At 36.3% G+C, this 14,697-nt stretch overlaps 1 protein-coding gene across 1 annotated transcript; it reads left to right on the top strand.

Annotated features, from left to right (window-relative positions):
• The first annotated feature begins 932 nt into the window (after window positions 1-932).
• On the top strand, window positions 933-3,535 carry LOC113040303 (uncharacterized). Its single transcript, XM_026198646.1, has 5 exons — window positions 933-1,015; window positions 2,136-2,540; window positions 2,930-3,001; window positions 3,290-3,394; window positions 3,486-3,535. The coding sequence occupies exons 1-5, from the start codon at window positions 970-972 to the stop codon at window positions 3,533-3,535; spliced, it is 678 nt and encodes a 225-aa protein (XP_026054431.1). The 5' UTR covers window positions 933-969.
• Window positions 3,536-14,697: the final 11,162 nt, after the last annotated feature.

The following is a 14,697-nucleotide window of genomic DNA, read 5'->3' as shown; positions in this document are numbered from 1 at the left end:
GCTCTCCGCCCCCTCTCTTGTGTTGTACCGTCACGTGACTCACCACTAGCGCTACCACCAGCAGTCAGGCGCGCGCACCGCTCAGCCGCGCATTTCTAACAGCAGTCAGTCAGAGGCGGAGAGAAAGAGGAGCGTTGTATGGCTGTATTTTCAGGCCGATCTACCCTTTTTGTGTTAGCTGTGAAAGTGATACTAATTTCTATATTTAAACTTCGCCTAGATGTGCACCAGACTTAATTATTTTTATTATTTTATCAATAGCTGATTCTCCAAGAGCAGTGGATATTACAAGGCGCCTATCAGAAATGATTGTGAAGGAACTGCAGCGTCTTTCCATTGTGGAAGATGTCGGCTTCAGAAATTTTGTATAAGGAGAATTTGTTTTATATTGTGTAGTAAAACGTTGTGACTTTAAGAAAAAAATCCTGAAAAGAAGTGCACTAAAGAGGAGACATTTTTTTATTAACATGCTACTTGAAAAGAGAATTTGTTTTTACATTTTTTATATTTGTGAAGTAATCATTTTGTTACTTTGTTTATTTAAATAAATCAGAAGTAACCAAAAGTTGTTTCTGAACAAAAGCTTTTGTAGTACTGATTAATAACCCAAAATTCAAATCACAAAAACAAATTAAAAGTCATGAAAATTCATTTAGATTTAGGTTGAAGACGCATCCACCTTAATTATTAAAAAGTATCGGTATTGGTATCGGTATCGGCGATACTGGCCCTGTATTTACTTGGTATCGGATCGATACCAAATCTAGCGGTATCGCACACCTCTACACGATACACACCCTCCCCTCTCCTCTCACATATCTACAATAATAGCACAGCTAAGTTACTATCGCTTTCTTTATAGCCTACTGCAACGGCGGAACCAGCATGTGATAGCGTCCCATGTATTTATTTCTCTTTTCGTGTTATTACCGATTTAACTGATTAATCAGGGGAACAGAAGCTACAAACATGGGAGGCTACCTTGTGCTCACTTTGTTTGTTTTTCTTGTTGATGGTAAGTCATTTGACTTTATAGTTTGAACATTTGCACTGACAATGCATATGCAATACAACTGTTGCATTCATGTAAAAACTCTGCATGAATCGAAAATTGCATTGTGATATTTGCTTTGGATAAATGTCTCTGGCAATCTCTCTCTCCCTCTCTACACTGTATATAGGCTAGTAGAAAATCTAAATTTAAATAAACTTAAGCGAGGGTAGCGTATCCGAGCGGTCTAAAGGAGAAGAACCCGACTGCAAGTACATTAACTTGACTCACTGTCTGATTAATTGAATCACGAGATGTTAGTTGCTGCAAGTTTAATCTTCTAGACCAGTCGAATTCACAAATAAATCATTGGGACATTCTAAAGCGCTTAATGTGAAAGTACGTGGCTTTATGCATTAAAACGGTGTTTTAAAAAGACCAAACTCAGTAAACAAATTATTATTAAAGCATTCTACTCAGAGACAAGAAGATATGATGACAGAATACGAACGCAACACGTTTAATTACGCGTTAAGCATTTTCCTCCCATAACCTGCTTGTCTGTAAATAGAATGCTTTATTAAAAATGTTTTGTGTTTGGAGACACCCAGACAGCAAGCAGTTTTTGGCCCAGATCCGGCCCACATCTGGCCAACATGGATTTCACACAGGCCAGATGTGGGCTGGATCTGGGCCGAAACTGCTTGCTGTCTGGGGAGCGGAATGTTGCTGCTCGGATCGTATTCGAATTCTGAGTATGGGTCACCATACTTGGCTGTATTCACTGTCAGTTTCACTGTCACTTTCAACTTAACTCACCAATTGAGTGTACACTCTAAACATAAGAGTCAAACAGAAAACGAAAGTTTTGCTCTGATATTCAAAGAAATGATTCCAGCTTCAGTTTCACTTCACTAATATGACCTTCAATGGTTGACTAAACAGATGATAAAGTGTTCAAGTAGTTAATGTATTAAATGTTTATCTGCGATTATCCTACCTCACATTTTCTTTTCCCCATGAAAAATGTAGAACAGTGAATCCCATCTTCTGTGATTGTATTCACCGAATTCATCTTTTGCCATTTAAACGACAAACAATTAAAGTTAAGAAAGTCAAAAATATTGTTTGTCACTGTCTCCAGGTCTGGTTGCTGACACATCTGGATTGAACTTGCTGTCAGTGATGGAGGGACACAATGTGACTCTAAGCACAGGAGTTACCAAACAACAACGTGACAAGATGCTGTGGTATTTCAACAATACTCTGATAGCTCTGATCAATGGAGATCCCAGTAAGAGTTGTCTGTATTATGGTGAAGGAGGGATATTCAGAGACAGACTGAAGGTGGACTATGAGACTGGATCTCTGATCATCACAGATATCACATCTCAACACGCTGGACGTTATGAAGCAAATTTCATCCAAAGCAAGAGCACGGGAACCAGCCAAAGCTTGAATCGAAACAGCAAGTGTGACGGCACAAAAATCACCAGAAAAATGAGCAACATCGGCGAAGCCATCAAAACTTTAAGTGTTTCTGTCACTGGTGAGTATAATTCGGTGGTTATTCAGTTATTCAGGGATCCATTCAATCACATGCTGCATTTTATAACAATTACTGTTAAACTCAGCAATTCTTTGAATGTGGATGTTTAGATGGTATTAGAAATATTATAATTTGGTCCTCTAAGACTCTTTATCAGAAATAAAATTAGAATTGATCACGTTGACTAATGATGTTCCTTATTCCACAATAACAGCTGATATTAGAAACAGGACACTGTAGGTGGTTTGTTCCTTGTTTGGAAAGGTTTTCCTGCAGCTACAAATAAATATAAATGGTTTTATAAAAAATAACGGATTAAAAAGTGATACTAAATAAAAATAATTGTGTTTTTTATTGTTTATTCATTATCATTCCCTTGTGTTTTTCAGCCTCTCTCTCTGGTACTGACAAACCCAACAAAGTATCATACAATGAGGACAAGGAACAAGAGCATGAGAGCAGTATGTTTTCTCCTCCCTTCCTTCTTTATTTATTTACAGTGTTCATTTATTTTTAACTGACTGTAAACTAAAAATATGTTATTTTAAATGTATAAATCAAAAGATTTAGCAATATATATATATATAAAGGTATTTCATAAGCAATAATTTCAAAAATTTTAACAGAGGAATTAGTCTTTCAGATCTCTATAGGATCTTTGAGAGGCTCCATAAAAAGAATATATCCAGTGAATACTGTACAACAGACTGTCAGATTCACTCACACTAATGTCTCTTTTCTAAATTCAGGTGTGTCTTTAGGTCTTATAGCTGGAATATGTGTTGGTGTGTTGCTGCTAGCTACAGCTGCTGTTCTTGGTGTGATTTACTATCATTGCAGGAGATCTAGCAAGGGCAAGTATCACCTACAGATAAGATTTTGACAGGAAAACCATCTTTATTAAGTAAAATTAGTGTTTAATTGTCTGTGCATTTTTTTTAACAGAAAACATTGAGAAAAACAAGTTTGAGCAGCTGCTGAAAGTCCCATTGTGAGGTAAGATACTGCGTTATTGTACATTGAAAAAAAAATTGCAAACAATTTATTTTAGCTATATTTAAATGAACAAATTTAGTTCATTAACTTTTAACATTAGTTTTATTTAAATGTAGCTAAAGGTATTTGGATTAATAAAGGCCTTTCCGAAGTGAAGCGATGCATTTTTTGTAAGAAAAATATCCATATTTACAACTTTTATAAACGTTAATCTCTAACTTCTGCTAACTGTCGTACACGCGTTCACTAGAGAGTAGAGGTCTTCACAGTGCACCCGAGACCCGTCGACCCCGGACCCGACCCGAGACCCGTACGGGTTCGGGTCTATATTTTAAATCATCAGCCGGGTCCGGGTCGGGTCCGAATCTATTACCTCGGGTCCCGGGTCTGTTTAACATTGTGTGTAATACCCGTGCGATCGCCGATCGGAGTCATCGGACTCGGAGAACATCCGGCCGTGATCAAAGACTGCTTGTGTTTTTTGTAACTTGCAACTTGTAAAATTAGGAAAAGAAAAGAGTGAGCCAAAAAAAGTGATCTCTCTCTCTCTCTCTCTCTCTCGCTCGCAGACTCAAGAGTTAATACAAGTGCACGCACGGTAATGCTTGCAGACTTGACACACTCATGTTTAATATATTTCAAATCAGCAACACAATCTGAGGTGAACTGTCACATGAATGTTTTCTATTACGCTCAAATTGCGTTAAGGCATTTTAGGTTGATAAAGCTAGCACGCATGTGCAGTCATGTTTCTATGGCAAGCAGTGAGGGACACCTCGACCGCAAAACCGCGTTTTACATTTTCTCCCATTTTTATATTATTATAAATGAACCGTTTAATCTTAAAGTTTTAGTGGTTCAGATTCAGACTCGATGCTGAGCAGAGAGCACAGACAGAGATCAGATGATAATAAATAAATAACGTCAGTGGCCATGGCATTGCACGAGCGATCGTTATTATAGTTCAAAAGGCAAACAGTCTAAGTTATTATGCGAATTTAACTCGAGTCAGAATGTACATGTGCACAGTAGCATTTGTCATCCGTCACCGTGACATCAAGCGGACTTTTGAAGCTGAAATAATGAGTGGATTCAGCTTGGACTTGGAATAACGAGAGGAATAACATGAATAACTTTCTTGAAGGAGGATTGTAATGCATCACAGGCAGTCAGGTACAAGGAAGAGAGAACACGGCTCTTTAAATTAGGTGAGACAAAAAGCTGTATTCTTCGCAACAGGTTTATTGACTTGTAATAGCAATTTAAGGTGGAATATGTCAACGTCGGGTCCAGGCGGGTCTGTGTCTTCCCGGCGGGTTCGGGTCCAGATTTCAAGTAATATACGGTCCGGGTCGGGTCCGGGTAGGCATTTCTCGGATCTACACGGGTCCGGGTCCAGCTTTTGAAATAATAGACGGGTCCGGGTCGGTTCGGTGTAGTACATTACGGGTCTCTGTCGGGTTCGGGCAAGAATTTTTGGACCCGTGAAGACCTCTACTAGAGAGTAGCATCATCAGATGATGTAGGCCAGGGGTCGGCAACCTACAGCACCTGTGCCAACAGTGGCACACAGAGGGATCATCGCTGGCATGCGAGCAATAGGGAAAACTGCATACTGATGTACATTTTGGGGTAATAACTTCTCTTAGTCACACAGCCTGATAGGATCTAATAATACTATTATAGTATGAGAATTAACTTGCGCTAAACTACAGATGTGCGTGAAAACGCTGCACATACTAGACGCTTCAGATCAAAGCCTCAGCAGTCTAACATCTCGTCAATGTCAAAATGACTGAGATGGCCAATCAAATCATAGTAGGCGGGGTTTACTGTTCACAGAAGCAAAGCGCGAAGCGTCTGTTTAACGTTAAATTTGGCACGTCATGCCGAAAAGGTTGCCAACCCCTGATGTAGGCATAGTGTAAACTCCTTTGAGAATATGCTAGTCTCTCGAGGAACAAGTTTTGTTTACAGCAAAGGAAAAGAGTAGTATGAAGCTGCAGACTCGGAGCCTGCTGCATCTACAGTCCCGCACCCATAGTCCTGCATTCTCAGACCCCTTGCAACCCGATCTCACGGCAATTCGTACATATTTTAGGAGGTGGCTAATTTTACGAGTTTCACAATTCATATGAATTTGTAGGAATGACCTAAACCTAACCCCGCCCCTAAACCTAACCGACACAAGGGTTTAGACAAATCATATAACACCGTACGAGTGAGGTTGTACAAATTATCGATCTCGAAAAATGAGGGCACTGAGAATGCGGGACTCTGGGTGCCGGACTGTAGATGCAGCAGGCTCAGGCTCCGAGTCTGCAGCTTCATAATATTGAAGGAAAACCAGAGTCCTCTTGGCTTATACTTAAATCCTCCGACATTTTTCTTTCCAAATCTTCATTTTGTACTACTAATTCGTGACTGGTGTTTTGTTTTGCTTTCTCCTCTGCGCTTCCACGTTTGTCACTCGCGTATTCGTCATTGTGTTTGCCCACATCCTACGTCATCCGGTGGACACCACTTTCTCGTGAACGTGCGCATGACAGGTAGCGGAAGCTAAAGATAAAGGTTTAATAAGTTGTAAATATGGATATTTTTCTTACAAAAATGCATTGTGCTGCTTCAGAGGGCCTTTATTAACCCCTCTCGGAGCTGTGTGGACTTCTTTTATAATGGATTGGTTCAGTTCTTTATTCTGGGCTACCATCCACTCCCATTATAAAGCTTGGAAGAGCCAGGATGTTTTTAAATATAACTTGTATTTGTCTGAAAGAAAAATGTCATATACACCTGGCTTGAGGATGAGTAAATCATGGGGTAATTTTCATTTTTGGGTGAACTATTCCTTTAATATAAAGTAAATTATGTATCCATGTTGCCATTTCATGTCATCAAAATAATGCTGACCCCTATTACAGTCCAACATATGTATAAAACAATGTGGATTTTTTAAAATAATGCAAGTCTTTCATGGGTTTTCTACTACATCTTTCAGTAAGACACATCATGTATATTATATTAAGGCATACAAGCCTTAATACCCGGAGTTCCCTTTAAACGGAATCCTGTTAAATTGATGACAGATGTGATGATTTTTAAAAATAAATAAATAAATAAACTGTAAACATTGATTTGTTGTTTTCTTACAGAACGACAAAGGTCGAGTGATTTGACAAGATTGAAACAGGAACTGGGCCCCCTCAGATTTTTGAGACGAATGGATTTCAATTATAGGGATGCACCAGTACCAGTTTTCCAGAACCAATCTGATTCCAATACCAAATTTATAAACACCTTGACATATTCAGATATAAGTAGAACAATTTAGTGGGGAAGAAAAGTTAACCAAATCTTGTAATATGTTCATTAAAAATACAAATGACTATTTATATTCTTATAAAACTATGAAAAATTACTGAAAAATATTATACTATAAATTAGAAGATCTTTGTTTAAGATATGCTTTTTAATAGGATAGATAAGTTAGATAAGATAAAGGCATAGCCTACAGCCAATTATATAATGTTTTAATATTATAAATATTATTTATATATAGATGATTATATTTTACAGTAAAATCTTGATTAAAGGCTAAAAAGACCCATATTTATTTTGTATGTTATATCAGTCATGGCTGAGTATTTCTTTGCTTAATCTCTGTAAGAAATGTTTTTCTATCATTTATTATTCCATGTAATCATTATCTTGTTTTTGATTTCCACAAAGCATTATGTTTAATTTTCCTTTTTTCACTTAAAAAAAAAACAAAAAATAAAACACGTTTTTTTTTTTTTTTTTTTTTTGCATTTATCGGACGCTAAGAAAAGGCGCGCCAAGCTGTTTCTTTCTTCTTCTTTTGTTCATTAGTTGTTTATATGCTTAGTGCATTTCGACACCTAATTGATGGCTGTGCAGTCATTTTTATTTTTTTCCATTTAATCTTTAATCTTTGAGAATGTGAATTATGTTGTTTGTTTTATTCTAATTATATATTAAGTCATATCAGATATGAATTTTGATTTAGAATTTAGACATTATAGAAAGTGCCGATCCATGTGTGAGTTAATATAAAATGTAATAAATAAAATAAAAATATATAAGTTAAACATTACCTTGTCATAGTGTTTTATAATTTATACAGATAACTCTTATATATGCCAATAAAATAAATAATCATATTAGAATAATATATTACCTTATCTATTAGCCTACTTATATTAATGCTTCCTCATTAACATCAATGAGATATATATATATATATATATAAATAATAGGCTATATTACATATTGTAATATTATATAATGTTGTGTACTATCTGAAGGCTCGCTGAAGTGAACTAACCCTGGAACAGAAGCTGCTCCAGAGCAGGTTAAGTTCAAAGAGTGAGTTGCTATGACTACTAACATACCCTGAAAGTTACCTCCATTTTTGGAACCGAAAGTTGAGGTTATCCGCTTATTTACTCTTAAACATACCCGGGTACAGGGCCGCGGGAAGTAATTTTGAACAGGGGGTGCTGTGAATTTTTTTATTTATTTTTTTTTGGACAAAAAACCTATGAGCCTATAGGCCCATTTAAAATACATTTAAAAAATAAATACATTGAGATTTACTACTTTATTGTCATATACACTTCAGTGCACAGGGTCTGAAACACACAGACATCAGTTCTCAGATATGCGCAATGCCTTATTAATCTGAAGCAGAAGCAGAATCAGAAATAATAGTTTAATAATCGAAAGAAAACGAAATAATTACTTTCATTACAATTTCAGATAGCCTATACATACATGCAACTTATTTAGAGACAACAAATAATATTACAACAAAATATAATATTAATCAAACTTCACAATAATGCTAAAACAATGCAATCGATTTGGTCAGCTGGCTTAATTGAGTCACTGCACGTTTATGTCACACGCAACTCTATTAACTCCAAAATCTTTTTACGCACACCACAAGGAAATAATCTCTGACTATTTAAGCAATTTGTTTATTGAACCGTTCTCCACATCCATTACGCAAAAAACACACGCACAGTATAAAGCTTTCTGTCTCCATCTCCATCCTTTTTACACAAACCACAAGGAAATAATCTCCAACTATTTTAAACGTTATTTAACAGTTCTCCACAACCATTACGCAAAGAACACACGAACGAAATAATACTCTCCATCCCCACCACCTTCCAAAAATACTATAGTATATTACTTACAATTGCTTGGCTAGTCAAAGCGGATCCCACACTCGTTGCCAAAAAAATAAATGTTACAAGCGCGGCAGCACAATGCTCTTACCTGAGCTTCATGCAGGCGGGGTGCCCTGGTTACAGGTGTACAATTGTCGAGGTGCGCTGTATTAAATAAAGATGAATGTATTCTGCATGGAACGAGCGGGAAACCTCGTTACTCGGCGACCAAACCTGCCAGCCTGACGTTGACAACATAACTTCCGAACCCGTGTTGATTAGGCCTCAAAATATGAAATTAAAATCCAAAATATACGTAATAGACTGCGTGTGTCAAAATCATTTTCTAAAATATTCATAAGGAATTTATAAATTGTGCAAAACAGTTTAATAGGCCCACATTTTTTTTTATCTCCCTCTCGTCACTAGGGGGTGCTGCAGCACCCCCAGCACCCCCACTTCCCGCGGCCATGCCCGGGTATGTCACATAACCTGCTTTCTGGAATACCCCCCTGGTGGTGGAGGTAGTCACTGTAATGCCTACTGAAATGGAAATGTTTTTTTTTCTTTGTACTTTATTTGTATCTATTTACAAATAATCTAACTGTAACACTGTTTCTGAAATACTTTGTGATTATTAGGAAAATGGACAAATCTAAATAGACTGTGTAAATGTTGTTTAAATGCTATTAAAATTATCTGTCTTTTATTTGCATCTCTGTACTATGTATTAGCCAACTATGAAACAGAGCACAAAGTTGCTTCTTGGAGCTACAATTATATTCATTTCTCCGCAGAGAAACATATATTAAGCTATTCTGTATAAGCGGACCACAAACCCATCATTAACAAAATTTACATGGATATATTCCACATGAAGTACTACACTCCCCATAATCCTGTCTGTGAATAAACTCTGTTTAAATGCTGTAAAAAATTCACGTGTAGACCAAATAAGAGCTGTAAAAATCTCCCTCCTGATTATATGGGGATATAAGGGATGATATCACCCCAAAATTAAAATTGTGTTATTAAACACTTACCCCATGTCGTTCCAAACCCGTAAAAGCTTTGTTCATCTTCGGAACACGATGTAAGATTTTTTGGATGAAAACCGGAGGGCTTGAGAGTGTCTCATAGACTGCCAAGTAAGTAACACTGTCAAGGTCCAGAAAAGCATGAAAAGCATCGTCAGAATAGTCCATCTGCCTCCAGTGATTGAACCGTAATCTTATGAAGCGACGAGAATACTTTTTGTACACGAAGAAAACAAAAACAACGACTTTATTCAACAATCCATCTCGTGTCTCTTCAAAACACCGCAGCGCCATTTTTGGCAAATCTGAGCTGTATGCAGATGGCGTAGGAGTCGAGCGACAAGGATGCATTGTTTACGTGTATTGGTATTTACGCTTTTGAATGAAAGCAGTGCAACAGCGCAGCGCGGCTGACACAGAGGAGCGTACACCTCCTGCGATTTGTCAAAATGGTGCTACGCTGATTTGGAGAGACAAAGAGGAGAGGAATTGTTGAATAAATATTGAGGTATCAGTATCTTACTCGAGAGGTTGAAAATCTGAATGTGATAACTTGTGAGCTCTTTTTGCGGTATTGCATATGGTAGCATATGCTACCCATATGCTTCCATACTTGTTCACTTGTGGAGATGTAAGAGATCAGAGCAGGGGGCGGGGCTTTGGTACGAATGAAGACATTTTATTGGTCGATGCCCGACCAATGAACAAATTTGTTTTATGCATATGTATCAGTTATTTGTAAAACACTGCAAACAATTTTCACTGAATATCCTTAGCTTTTACAGGATTTTAAGACACTACATTAATTTTTTTTTTCATTCAGGTATTATTTGGTAGACAAATAATGCAACACTGTCTGTGAGACAGTCTGTGATACTCACTGTTTTCATCCAAATAAATTGAGTTCTGAAGATGAACAAAGTTGTATGGGTTTGGAACGACACGGAGGTAAGTGATTCATGACAAAATGTGCATTTTGTGGGGGAGTATCCCTTTAATCTACATATGAGAACATAATAATTGTATGTCTATAATGGTGAGTTAAAAAGTTTTGGGTAAAATTATTGTAAGTGTCCTTTTGGTCTTTGCTTTAAATTGTTATGTACATATATGTCCTGTAGGGGTCACTCTTGGTTTATTGTTAACAAAATATGAGAGGGAAACCTTCTTTCAGGTAACAGGTGTTGCTGTAGGAAAAGTGCACACAGTTTTTGACCGCTTCACCGCTAGACTGTTTGTACCACGCTATGCATGTTGTTGTTGAGGTGAAGGACTGGTGGATTTATTGACTGTTTGTTTGCCTGAATGTAAATGAAGACCAGTAACGGTAAAATAAACGTGCAACGAGCATTTTAACATCTTGTGTGGCCATTCCAGTTAATAGTAATCCAAGAGTGCACGTCTATTTACAAGCACCCCTTCCAGCATCCCTCAGCTGCTTAAAGTATTAAATTTGGCCACTTACAATTACCATTACCATTCATCCTGGATTTATAGTTTATTGCTTTTATAACACCGCTAAAACAGTGCATCAAGAAAATACTGCAAAACAACAAAGCACACATTATGAAAATAAGAAAATCATGTATTGACAGAAATAAATGGCAGTATAGAGAATGAAGGGAAATATTTTAAAAAATATTAATCGTTTAAGCCATTAGGTAGCCTCAATGTACAGCATATTGAATAGTATAAAGCAACGACAAACCCTTTTTATGATCAAAAAAAGGAAAGCATTGTTTCAACATTATAGTCAACTATAACTTTAGACCATGTTAACTTTATTCTTCTTTCCTAAAATTTCATGGTTTATTTTTCCAAATAAAATAAATGTTTTTATAAGCTTGACAATTCTATCTGCAACCACACATTAAACCTTTAGTTGTTTTCTTTGATAACTGTATTTGAATTTAAACCATTGCATATATTGTCATCTTTACAGGTCTGTTTCTTGTCCCCTCCTCCCATCAGATGTCAAACCATTAAAGCAACAGAATGAGCTTGTGCGTGTGTGCAGTGAGAAGATATATGCTTGCGCTCATCCGAAGCTTGCAAATATTAAGCTCTCTCTGAAGTATTGTGATTAAATGGACAAATTCACACAAAATTATGTCAAAATGCCCGTCTTGGTAAGTAATCTATAGCTAGGATGGCCATAGGTGAGTGTGATTTTACAAAGTACAACATGTTCCTAGACATCCTTGTTGATGCAGAGCATTGCATCTGTTTCTGAAGAGAATGCACCACCAATCTACATAAATGGACTTATGCTCACCCGAATCATTCTTGATCCAGCCTCATCTAGAAGTGAGTAAAATGTTTTGTAATGAATCTTTGCAAATCGCCTTTACTAATGTGCTAATTAGCAAGTTTCAAGATGAATGCGGATAAAGTAAACAGTCCCCCAGAGAGCTGCTCGGAAGAGAGGGGCGGGGTCAGCAGAGCTCATTAACATTTCAAGGAAAATGCCACAAAAATGGCTTGATCTGAAAAGAGCTGTTTTTGACAGGGAAAAAAAATATATAGATATTTTTTATACTACAACTGAAAAATGTTAACCGACTTGTTACAGACTTTTCATTAAGACCCTAAATAATCATATCATCTTGTGGAAAATGGGCATCCTATGGCATACTATGTTATTTTAAATATAAGAATGTTGTATTGTTTTTTAAATTAAGTTTAAATTATCTAATTAAAATTATAATTTCTTTACCGTTCCTGATATTATTCACTGTTTTATCAGTGACTAAAATGTGATGTTCTATTGCTCTTCTATGGTAATATATGATGGGCTGGCCAGCCAGTGTTCCTTGATGTTGGGATAGACTCCATGCGTCCTTTGACCCTATAGAATAAGCCAAATGTATAATGAATGGATGGAATATTATTGAGAATCTTATTGACCCAACCTTATTTTCTGTTTTGAACACTAGTTGGCGCTCTATTTCAAGTGAATTCAATGGTCTCATGGCGCCACAGGCTGTTTGTATCTGTAAACATCAAGAAAATGTTGAAGTGAGTGTATATCCACTAGACACTAACATTATAGGTTTTTGTAAGTGCTGGAAATCTGTTAGTATAGTTCATGTGAAACAGCCTATATTTAATTACGAAGAGTGTTTTTTTTTTCACTATATTTGTTCGTACAGGCGCCATGTAACAGTTTCATTATAATATATTTTCTAAAAAAACTATAGCCTATATGAATATATGAATAAAGATCAATGTATTGGCTTATTATTAGAAAAGTATTAAGCCTGATTAAGACAGCAGTCAGTTTAATTAATTAAATATTTATTTTTATATAGCCTGGCATTCAACCCAGACAATATTTTGTCATGTCATAATATTTTTTTCCTCCACAATACTGTGGTTTCTATTCCATAAAATCAAAAAGCATTATTCTGGCTCCGCCCCTGATCTGACCACTCGTTACAACCAAGGTATGCCGAATATCATATCTGAATGCACAACACGTCGAACCCCGAAGCAAACATATTATGGTATTTTTATGCTTTATTAGAGTTAAAATCATACATATAGCACCTTTACAGATAAAAATGTCTGAGTTTTAGAGATGATTCTTTTTTATAATTATTTGATTTATATAATTATTATACCCTTAATCCATTCCACAAGATAACTTAGTTCAATAGTAATTATTAAGATTTTATTTAAAATTAATATGAACATATAGATAATATGCAATATAAATAAGTTTTACAATCAATAGCTTCCCTCTTTCATGGATAGATAATTTCATCGTCAATGTGTTTAAATCTTCATATTGTTTAATACTCATGAGAAGTGAAACACAGTTTCAAGGCATGTGATTGGCTGTTCATTACTGATGTCACACTTTCATGTGCATATTCTCCATTAACTCAGGATCAAGCCTGAGTTTACAGAGAAAGTTGATGATCAGCTTCATGGTACCAACAAAGCCGGCTCAGACTGGTTTGGTTTTGTCAACTCAAAACTAATCCTGTAACCCTGAGTTTGTTCAGCCACCATCATGGTACAGGCCCAAGGGGTCCGTTTCAGAAAGGAGGTTAAGTGAAAACTCTTGTTAACCCTGAAATGAGGGAAACTGGGTTTTCTGTTTCAAAACAGGAGTTGTGTCAATCCCAAGAAAGCAGGGTAAGTCAAGCCGAAAGAGAGGTAAATTATACTCAGAGTCAGTTACCATGGTAATTTACTCTGTGACCCTAACCTGGACAGGAGCAGGTTTTCTTCAGTAAACCCAGTTACGTTGTCTCCTCCCCCTTTTTAAAGCATAAGCGATGTTTAAATTCCTCATTCATTCATGCACGCTGCAAAATGCTTTTCTTACTACGTTTTTTTTTTTTTCTCTTTTTCTTATTTCAAGTATAAATATCTAAAAATTCTTAAATCAAGTTGGATTTTCTATATAAGAAAATGTTATAGGATATTTAGTCTTGTTTGCTAGTAGGATCTCAATTAAGTGATATCATCAGGTGTTAACCTGTACCTAGGTGTGGATTGTTATACTTTATATTAGTGATGATAATCATGAATTATTGAACTGTACGGTGTCTAATCTCTGATGCAATAGGTGTTGTGTTATAAGTAAAATTATCTGCCAGTGTGGTAATAAAAATAATCTTAATGCAAATGGAAAACAAGATTATTCGGAGTGTCTATTACTAAGTGCAAATTTACAGTAGCTCCGCCCTCCTATGTCACACATTGGCTTTGGAAATGGCTTGGCGCTTACTTGAATAATGCAATGATACCTATGAAAAACTACAACACACACACACACACACACACACAGCAGTTCGAATGCTGATTGATATCTTACAAAGCTGCGATTTTATATAGTTTATTGTCTTGACCATGGTGATCATATGTAGACCTGTTAGCAAAAAATAAAACAATATATATGTATGTATGTATGTATAT

Source organism: Carassius auratus, chromosome 22 (assembly GCF_003368295.1).
Source record: "Carassius auratus strain Wakin chromosome 22, ASM336829v1, whole genome shotgun sequence".
NCBI lineage: Eukaryota > Metazoa > Chordata > Actinopteri > Cypriniformes > Cyprinidae > Carassius > Carassius auratus.
Note: the sequence above shows the minus strand (reverse complement) of the source record. Positions and strands in the feature narration are given on the sequence as shown.

Excerpts from the sequence above, each read along its gene's own strand:
- LOC113040303 (XM_026198646.1), top strand. The coding sequence starts at position 970 with ATGGGAGGCTACCTTGTGCTCACTTTGTTTGTTTTTCTTGTTGATG. Across the intron at positions 1,016-2,135 it reads GTTTGTTTTTCTTGTTGATG|GTCTGGTTGCTGACACATCT; the intron begins GTAAGTCATTTG and ends CACTGTCTCCAG. Across the intron at positions 3,002-3,289 it reads GGAACAAGAGCATGAGAGCA|GTGTGTCTTTAGGTCTTATA; the intron begins GTATGTTTTCTC and ends TTCTAAATTCAG.